This window comes from Octodon degus, unplaced genomic scaffold, assembly GCF_000260255.1.
Source record: "Octodon degus isolate 3935 unplaced genomic scaffold, OctDeg1.0 scaffold00058, whole genome shotgun sequence".
Classification (NCBI taxonomy): Eukaryota; Metazoa; Chordata; class Mammalia; order Rodentia; family Octodontidae; genus Octodon; species Octodon degus.
The window spans coordinates 7,117,679-7,127,733 of NW_004524634.1; the positions used below are offsets into that span (position 1 = coordinate 7,117,679).

Sequence of the window (10,055 nt, forward strand, 5' to 3'; positions counted from 1 at the left end):
TAATGCAAAATGGGAAAAAGCTTAAAAAAAAGAAACTGTGTTGAGGGAATGGAGAAAGGAAGAAAGGGAAAAGCAAAAGAAAAATATACACTTAAGATATTATACTATTAATTTCTCTTAGTTAATTGAAAAGATAGGTCTGTGCTAATATTATTTAGACAATTAAATGCTGCTATTTTGTACTCTTAACTAATTTAAAGATAACAAAATACAAAACCATTGTTACCCTCCTATCACTGTTTTGAAATTATGGTTTTTGATTTTTCTTTTTAAAAATAAAAAACAAAATAAATAATTGTTTTAAAAGGCTGAGGGTATAGCTCAGCAGTAATTTATACAACTACTGAAAGTTTTAAAAAATCTTTCACACTAGTGAATCAAAGACCTCACTGCAGTAGAGGTAATGAACCTGTTAAAATACATGTGATTTTTAAAGTAAAAATTAACAAAGAGTGATAAAAACCCTATTAATATTAATCATTTTTTCTCAGTATCTTTTGGGCAATACTTTGCAAAATATGTATTTAAAGCTGCCTAAGTTACTTAACAAACAGACTTAATTACTGGTAAAATCTCATTCTCAAAACTTAATTTCTTTTTAGTTACCTCGCATTAGTAATTCTTAAGCCAACAAGCATTATTTTATCAGAAAAGGAATCAAATGTCCCAAGTATTTAAAATGTTTCCTTTTTATCACACCACCAATGACAAAATTGTAAAAAAGAACAGAAACTTGCTAATGAGTTAAGACTTACAATGGAAACCATCTTATATAAAAATTTAAAAAATGAATGAAAAGCTATTTCCTATGCAGTTCAGGCAATAGATCAGTATTTTTAATATACAAAGGCCTTTAAAAAAATGAGTATTTCAAAAAAAATTACAAATGGCTAAGACCAACATGTTTACTAACAGCCAAAAGAAAGTAACAAATTCTTCTTATCAAATTGGCAACGGATGACAAAGCTGATAATACCAGTACCTATGTGGTACTGATGGGGATACAACAGGGCTCTTACATTTGTGTTGATTCAAAACATCACTACAGATTTCTCAAGCACAATCCCATTAACAGTTGTAGAATGCCTTAAAATGTCTCAACTATTTAATACTTAATTCATTCTAGGGGGCTGGGGAGATAGCTCAGTAGAATAAGTGCTTGCCTGGCAAGCGCAAGGGCCCGAGTTCAATCCATGGTTCCACAAAAAACAAAACAAAACAAAACAAAACAAAACAAAAACCCAAAAACAAAAACAATTCATTCTAGTTCAGTCTTACAGAGGTAGTTCAAATAAATAACCTAAGTTAAAGCAGTTACATGCGGGATTTCTGCCACTTTAAAACTGAAAAAGAAGGAAACAAAAAGAAACACTGAATTCTTACTGCTCCCACACATTTAATTCTTTCACAGAGGGAAGAATCGGGAAGGGGAGCCTTTCAGGCCACCAGAGGGTAGTGTGCAGGGATGGAGTGAGGGGCTCTGCTCCTCTGCAAACCCTGCCTCCACCCAAGGGAAGAAAGAGGCATCGGCCTTTTCCAAGGAAAGCCAATGAGTGTGACTACGCTGACATCTCCTATTAGTTCTTTCTTACAAAGTTTATTCAAACTTCTTTAATTAATGACTTCAGATCATCTAGGTGATTTTCTTCTAGGAGGGATTCTGCTTGATTCAAAGCTTTTATTTTCACCAGAATAAGAATTATTTCCTTGACTTCATTCCTGAAAAACAAAACCAAAAAGTATTCCTCCACACTTATAAAGCAAGGTATCAGGGCTAGGGATAAAGCACAGGGGTCAAGTGCGGCCAAGTACACGCTCATCAGAGCTATCTCCCTGGCCAAAGCTTTATCTTCAGCTTAGCGTAAGTCACTTTCTACAACTACTACCTTCTTTTAAACACAAAAATGCTACCATCTTTACAGCCACACAATGCAAGACTGCTCAGAAGAACTGTGGAAAAATTTCTATCACAGACCAATACCGCGCCAATCCTCATGTCACACTGCGACACATTACTCAGGTGCTTGTGGTGGTGATGATGTATATGAACTTACTGTTCTGCCAGGTGAATAAAGTAGAGTAGTAAAATTATGTATAAGCCTTGCCCATAAGTGATTATGCTACTGTTTTTTTTTTCTTGGCCCACTCAGCCTGCCCTGAGGGTGGGACTGGCACAGCATGTAGTGCCGTGGACTGAACTGAGGTCCCCTGCACCTGCTTAAACTTGCCTAAGCTTGCTTAACAGGCACTTTAGACCACTGAGCTATTGCATCAGCCCATACATGACTATGCTACTCACGTACAGGTCTACTTTACTGTGCTATTTCATCATTGTTTAGATAGTAATTCTACTTATAAAAAGCTTACAGTGCCTGGCAAGGACAAGGTCCTAAGTTGGATTCCAAGGACAAAAAAAAGGAAAAATGTTTACAGTGTTTAAAGTAATCTGCTGTCAAGATGCCAGCAGCCTCATACATTTCATGTTTCCTGCATTTCTTGACTGCATCATTTTTTGTGACTGACTTAACTTTGTGTTTTATTCACCATGACCATAATAACAAGAGGATATCCTTCCTTTCTTTCTAGGTATGTATGTGTGTGACAAGCCCAGGGGTGTAGGCGGCTACGCTGTCTCGATCCGTGTACGTACACCTTGTGATACCTGCGCAACCACAGTCACCCCATGATTCACTGCTCAGAACGTAGCCCTATCACGTTACCTACAACTACATTTATAGGACCCAGACATAGACTATCTGTGAATATAATCTGGCAAATTTCAATATGAGTATCTATTAAAAAGGAGAAAAGCACAGAGGAGATTTGTCGAATCCTAGTAGTGTTATGCTGCTACCGGCTTGTGGGAGCCATGGTATGATTACACAAGAACACCAGCAAATGCTACAAATCTGGGGCTTTTACATTGTTTTTGCCGAGGTATTTTGTTAGAACCCTACTGTATTTAATTTTCTAAATACTTGCTGCTATCAATGAGACATTCAAAACATGGATCTAGGTATTGTTGGCTAAACATCAGGCAATAAACCCACAGAGTTGTGTTGAGCCTTTACAAATGGTCAAGAAAATTAAAAATACATTTCAAACTATTTGCAAAGGATTTTTAATTTATAGCTTAAATTTGTGACATGCAGTTTAAAAAAACTGTGGAGAGTTATACTTAAAAATGAGTAAGCGTGAGGTATGAATATAAAGTGACAAGCAATTCCAAAGTAACTGCAAAAAATCTACTAATTCTGTAGTATTATAATATCTTAACAGATTTTTAAAAGTCTAATGTAAATAAATACAAATATGCATTACCTGAATTCACTTCTAGATAAATCACGTGCAGATTGCAATAAAAACTGAATGAAGCTTTCCATCTGGGGAATAGATGTCTTCATAGCAGGATTTTCAAACCACATTTCAGGTAGACATGCTGCTATCTGTCAATCAAAACACTGGCTATTTACCACAAGGACAGCTACCTAAGGACCCTGCTAGCATAATCTTACAGCGATTACGGAATTTGAATATTCTCATTTTATAGCTTATGTTCTAATAAAAATTTCTAAAGTTTTTCATTTTGTATCAAAGGTTATATGTAACATTTGAAAAAAATTATTAGTGTTTAAAATAAACCATTTTTCATGAACACCTGTAATTATTCTATACTTTTATTTCCTAAGCTATTCAATATATACAAAAACTAATTTACAAAACCCGCAAGTACCTGGAGACAAAGTACTGTCAGTCAACAAAATTATAAAATATGTAACTTTAGTATTATTTTACAAACAGAACTTGGGAGGCCTAGTATATGATCTACATAAATCACAGGTAAGGAATCAAATAGTGATTCAAAGACAGGTGGAATGAAATAAAAATCCGTTATGGTTTTGATTATCTAAAAATTAACTACGTTGCTTTAAGTGTTCATGGCAGCAAAATGAGTACACTCACTAGTTCTTTTTTAATTATTCACAAAAATAATTCAGACACATGGTTGCATTAGGCAGGTCTGGCATTTAGTATTACGCAAAATCTCTGTTCAGATGTTTTAAAACCAGCCTTTTACTGGCTTGCAACTTAATTTCCTCTTTCATTTGTATCACAGGTCTCAATAAATTCTCAGTCCTGAGGAGGCCTGAGCACAAAAGATTCCAGGACTTCAAGCAACAAGGAAATGCCGGGTAAACGTATTTCCTCTTCTCCCCTTCACACTAGATCTTTATGGGCAAAGGAGACTACTCTGATCCTGAGAGACATACAAAGAAAGTGATTTAAATTTTTAATTTTAAAATTTAATTTAAATTTTTAATTTGTATTAAAAATTGGAAAGTCGACCAAATTCATGGTCAACTAGGAACTGATATACAGGTTCTTATGTTGTTCTGTTTACAAATTACACTATAAAATACGTATTTTCTGATAATTAAAAATAACTCTTTAACATGACTTTTACCTTTATCAGTATGTTTTGGGGGACATATAGGTAGTTTCCAATGATCTTGTATTATGAATAATGCCACATTTTTTTCACCCTTAAAATCCTTATGCATAGTTCTGATTTTTCACTGAGGAGTCAAAGGGGATTAACTTCAATAAAAGTTTTGCACCCATTATGCTAAAATATACTCCAACAGAGCTCTGCCCTCGGCCCACCAGTGCTGAAAACTTCCCTAGAACCACTGCGCTACCCGTGTATTCCTGGTGCGAGATGCCTGCTCCTGCAGGGCCAGCACTGTGCCAACACTGGCTGTTACAGGCGAAATCACACAGCAAGAACACGTTCCTCAACAGGACTTGTGAACAAGCATCTTCACTACATAATGGTGCACTTCTCCAGCCGTTATTAGTACTGTTGACTGAAACATTTTTGCACACTGTTTTTGTACATCCTTTTTTCCTATCTTGACTGGTGCGTACTTCTGGGTCATTTTCAGTAAGAACATCTAAAATGTTTGCTAAGTTAAAAAGAGCTTTTCAATCAATGTGGATCTTAATGCTTGTTATGTGTTAGTTACCTATCTTCTCAACTCCCCTTCTTTTTAACTTTTTATTATACTGGTAGATTTCAAAGATAAAAATCAGGAAAACTGGGCCTCACAGTACAGGTTTATAATCCCAGCACTCTGCCAAGCTGAGGGAAGATGATGGCAAAGTGAGACTACCTCAAATTAAAGTGGTAGAGATGTAGCTCCTTGTGGAAGCCCTGGGTTCGGCTTCCGTACCAAGATGAACGCAATGCACTCAATTCCTTAACAATCATCAGTGAATTTTACTACCTTTTTCTTTCTTCTTTAATCTAGTTATTTTACATTCCTGTCAAATCTTTTGACTCATAATTTCTTTTGTCTGTATGTTTAGAAAGAACTCCCTACTTTCAGCTATTTATTTTCCTAGGATATCTTGTAATTTCACTTTTACATTTAGCTTTTTTCACCTAAAACTGATTGAATGATTGACTGTAGTGCTTGGGCCTGAACCCAGAGCCTTGCACACGCTAGGCAGGTGATCTACTAGGCTGCACCCCAGCCCTCGCCTGAAATGTGTCATGGTCAGAGATGAGGACCTAACATTCTTTTTTATAGAGTTGTCCCAGCATCACTGGGTAAGTAATTTTCTCTCCCTCTGTTAGTGGTATTTCAAGCTAGAATATTAAACCTTAAATACAGAGACTATTTCTGGGTTTCTACTCTGTTAAACTGATGTCTATTCTTATGTGAACATGACAATTTTATTTTGCTGCAAGGCAAACTTTAATGGTGTGTGCTCTGGTAGTGATCCACCTGTTTACAGCCTCCTAAGAGCTAGGATTACAGGCGCATGCCACCATGCCTGGTCTCAATCGCCTCTCAGTGTGCCCTGGGGGTGGGGCTGGAAGGGTAGGCCTGGTGATGGAACCCCTAGCCCCTGTGCCTGTTTGCAGGCACTTTAATCCATTGAGCTATTTGGCCAGCCCTTTAATGGCTATATTTTAAAAATGACAAAAATTCGATTGGCTCCTATACAACTTACCTGGCTGCACTTTTTCACAACATCTGGCCCAGGAATGGCATTAGGAAGAGTTACCATCAGGTAGCGCTGGAGCAGCTTTCCTAGTGCTAGCTCTTTCAGTGTGTCATCTGGGAGGAGGCTGCTCCAAAGAAGAGTATTACGGAAGAGCTAAAATAAAATACCAAGTGAATATGTACTTGTTTTCTAAAAAGAAATAATAATAGTCTCTAACAAAGATAAACAAATTTGACCAAACTTTCAATCTCACAATTAGATCCACTGGCACTCTCAATTCTAGAATAGAAAACATCTCTGACAAATTATCTGCTTCTTTCCAACCTCTATGTATCTGTTCAGCCGATTTTGATTTTCTAGACTATCCACCCCAATCTGGCTTTACCGGGGCCTTTCTGTATCAACACTCTTGCTCCCAATCCACGCTCTCAGATCCTGGTACCACTGGCTCATAAAGGGCTGCTGTCAAAGGCAGTGTCATGGTTACCAAAGTGTAAGTCACTCAGTGTTGACAGTGTCATTTCTCTGCTCTATACAGTAAGAATAGCATTTGGAGATGGGCTGCATGAATAGCCTAAGCCCATGAAATAAATACTGGTTCCCTTTCCCTCCTCTCAATCCAGGCTTTCTGGTAATTTTAAGCTGTGTCCACTTTCCTTCTAATATTTTATTTACTATACTAATATGTAGTGTTTTCTCACACAATGTCAAGGTTGATATTGTTCCCCATCCTGAAAAGCCCTGCCTTAACTCAAAGACATGACAAACATGCATTCACTCTATTAAAAACAACTCGTTGAGGTGATCTATGTCCTTTCAATGGTCAAATCCAATAAACATATTCTTTCTTTTGTTTTTTGTTTGAGCCATAACCTTTTGTTCATTGATAGCCGTGAACTACTGTGCTACAGCCATTCTAAGGCCATTTCTCTGAGGACCACTTTTCCCTTGACCTCTCTTCTGAAAGTGTTCCCAGAGTTCTGACCTCAGCCTTCTCCTCACACCTCAACCACTCTTCTCAGAACTTGTCATTCATGGCTGTGGCTACAAATAAGCAGACATACCCTCAGGTGAGATGTGTCCCCTGAAACAGTGACTCCTAAACCAATGCCTTCTAGACTTCTTGAATTCTACTTGTCTCGCATTTATTATGTTCAAGATAGACCTCATCTTTCCTCATCTTTTTTTCCCTCCCCATATCCTTTACAATATTTTTTTAAAAAGTTAGAGGCTAGCAGTGAAAACATAGTCAACACCAGAAACTTAAGACTCTGACCCTATGTTCATAGGTTTTGACCATGTTTTTGTCTTTCACATGTAGGCGAGAAATGACATTTGTATTTCTGTGGTCTTTGCTTACCTTTAGAGCTGACCAGAACTGTCTCTCTTGGAACTTTGAATACGCTGATGTTTTATCTTCTACAGTGCTAATAATTTGAAACAAAGAGAAAGGAGAAAATTCTAAAGACTTAACCTTTTAGGAGACTGAGCTTAAAAACTTTTTAAATTTTCTATGTGATTCAGGTTGGCCTCAAACTCGCAGTGATCCTCCTGCCTCAGCCTCTTCAGTGCTGGCAATACAGGGGTGGTGCCACCATGCTCACTTTAAAAAACTTTTTACAAATTTTTTAATTTTTTAAAGCAAATACAAAAATAGTATTAAAACAAAAAAAATTGTAAGTGATACAGAACTTCACTTAAAGTAACATGAATTTGTTGTAATACGTAGTGTTGTCTTCTAACTAGTTACTCATATTACCGGGTATATGCAGGTAAAATTGGAAGAAGAAAGAAGTATAAGAAAAAAAAACACTTTTAAACAATGGAAATAAGTTTTAATGGAATACAAGTGGATGTTTTCTGACTTTATCTATCAAAATTGGAAATGCATCCACATTCTGATCCAACAGTTGCATTTCTGTGACTGGCTTTATCGATGTTTGCACACGCACAGAGTATTAGGCAGGTTATTTATGCCACAACTGTGGGCAAGCATTTACCACTAATGCACCCATGCCTTACAGGATAAATACGGGGCAGCACAGTATACAGCTGAAAAAGATCATGTGAAATCATTTCAAAGGTGTTAAATGAAAAAAAAGTGTAAAACTGGTTATGGCTGTCTATAAGATACTCTGCTATAGAGAGGAGGAGAAGTAAGATTACGGCATAGATGAGTATTAATTTCTATGTGCATGAAGGTCAGAAAAGATAAAAATTACTGATTGTTGTTATATGTATAACTATGTTAGAAAGGTAAAGGCAAAATCTGAGTGGATGAAGGTCAGGGTTGAAGTGAAACTTTTCATTTTAAATAAATTAACAAAATACATTCAATACAGTACTTCTAAACTATGTGAATGTATTAGGCATTCTAAAACACTACAAAGTAAACTTTACCTAGAGAGAATTTTCACAGGTAGGTGCCTGCTCACAATTCATAATTCTTAAAAGTTCTAGGGTTCCTTTTCCCCCTCCATAAAGCACTTCCATCCTGTAAGACTCACTGGGTGGCTACATTTCACAGTGTAACAATATGGAAGCCTTCTTAGCTCATGCCTGTCTCTACTACTACATGTTTCATAAAGCAGAGAGAACCACAGCTGCAGCTTCTGGCCCTTCACTGAGGGTCTCAGCTTAGGCTATAGCTCCTCTGTGCTGGCACTGCTCTGTTCGGAGCAGTCTCTTCAGCTTTCTCTTGCCCTGTGGAAGTAGCTATTAATTTTTCCCTCACTATGGAGAGGACACGGAGACACAGAAAGACCCAAGTCCACCTACACCAAGGGTAGGTCCTGCTCTTTACCACTATGATGCCCTCATGTTTTCAGGATTCCTTAAAATAATTGCAGAATAAGTAAGTATGCTGAAAACTCAATTTTCATCTTAACAGATGTGTATGCTTTGAAAACACTGTGCTTCTGCAATGCATTCTTTTTTTTTTTTTGGTGGAACTGGGGATTGAACTCAGGCCCTTGCGCTTGACAGGGAAGTGCTTATTCTACTGAGCCACCTCCCTGGCCCCTGTAATGTATGCTTAAATCTGTATTACATGAGGGAACATTACAACCAATATAGAAACTAATAATTGTTACCTCTTTGGATACAGAGGTATGAAAACATCATCTTCTACTGACTTCTTCATTCTTGAAACAATGGATTTAAGCAAATCCTATTATTTAAAAATTTGAAGAGCATTAGTGATAGTTACTAGTGGATAAAGATTTATAAAAGAAAAAAAACAGCCTTTTTCCAGCATTGTGGATCAGTCCAGAGTACTTGACAACTGAGCTACATCTCCAATTCTTTTCATATTTTATTTTGATACAGGGTCACAATAACATGAAATAAATAAAAATTACTAACAGTAATTTGAAATTGTGACCCTTCTGTCTCAGCCTCCTGAGTAGCTGGGATTACACGTACATATCACCATGCCTGACCTAAGGAATTTTAGTAATACAAATCTGTACACACACAATCAGCTGTCAAAATATCAACAGGGTATGAGAAACTCAGTCCCACAAATTGCTGCATTTGGGTATGACTTCGACCTTGGAAACCTGCTTGTCTACAATTTTCTTTTCTTTTTGGTATTAGCTTCTGTCTCTTTCTTTTTTTCTAACTATAGGTACCTTCTGCTTTTTCTACATCATTTGATATGGTAAATTTGCTTTGCAAATTCATTTTCTTAGTATGTTAAAAACTCGGAATGACCAAAATATTCAATCATAAGGGATCATTGAATGGAAACACTATTTGGCTCAAGTTTATGAAAACTGTTCTAACATGCAAATACAAATGTGTAGCACAACAACACCATGCAGAATACGTAGTACATCCTTACATATCCACAGTGATTATAACTTTCAACAAAAGGCTGAACAGAAATATTAAGTGGTATCAATCCTTGATAATGTTAAGACAAAAAGACATGGAAGTTTAAAATATTTTTCATGTACTAGCAATATTTCTGAGATACGATACCTATTCTTAAAAAATCCATGTGAAAAAGAAAATGATACACCATACGCTAAAAATGA

At 36.6% G+C, this 10,055-nt stretch overlaps 1 protein-coding gene across 1 annotated transcript in view; it reads right to left on the reverse strand.

Moving 5' to 3' along the window:
• Positions 1–1,285: 1,285 nt before the first annotated feature.
• Positions 1,286–10,055, reverse strand: part of Gcfc2 (GC-rich sequence DNA-binding factor 2) — a 26,340-nt gene continuing 17,570 nt past the window's right edge. The window contains exons 14-18 of the mRNA XM_023718407.1: positions 9,108–9,184; positions 7,376–7,442; positions 6,022–6,168; positions 3,322–3,446; positions 1,286–1,719 (exon numbers count right to left, since the gene is read on the reverse strand). Coding sequence (XP_023574175.1) covers positions 1,602–1,719; positions 3,322–3,446; positions 6,022–6,168; positions 7,376–7,442; positions 9,108–9,184 — 534 coding nt within the window. The 3' untranslated portion in view covers positions 1,286–1,601. The remainder of the gene's footprint in view (positions 1,720–3,321; positions 3,447–6,021; positions 6,169–7,375; positions 7,443–9,107; positions 9,185–10,055) is intronic.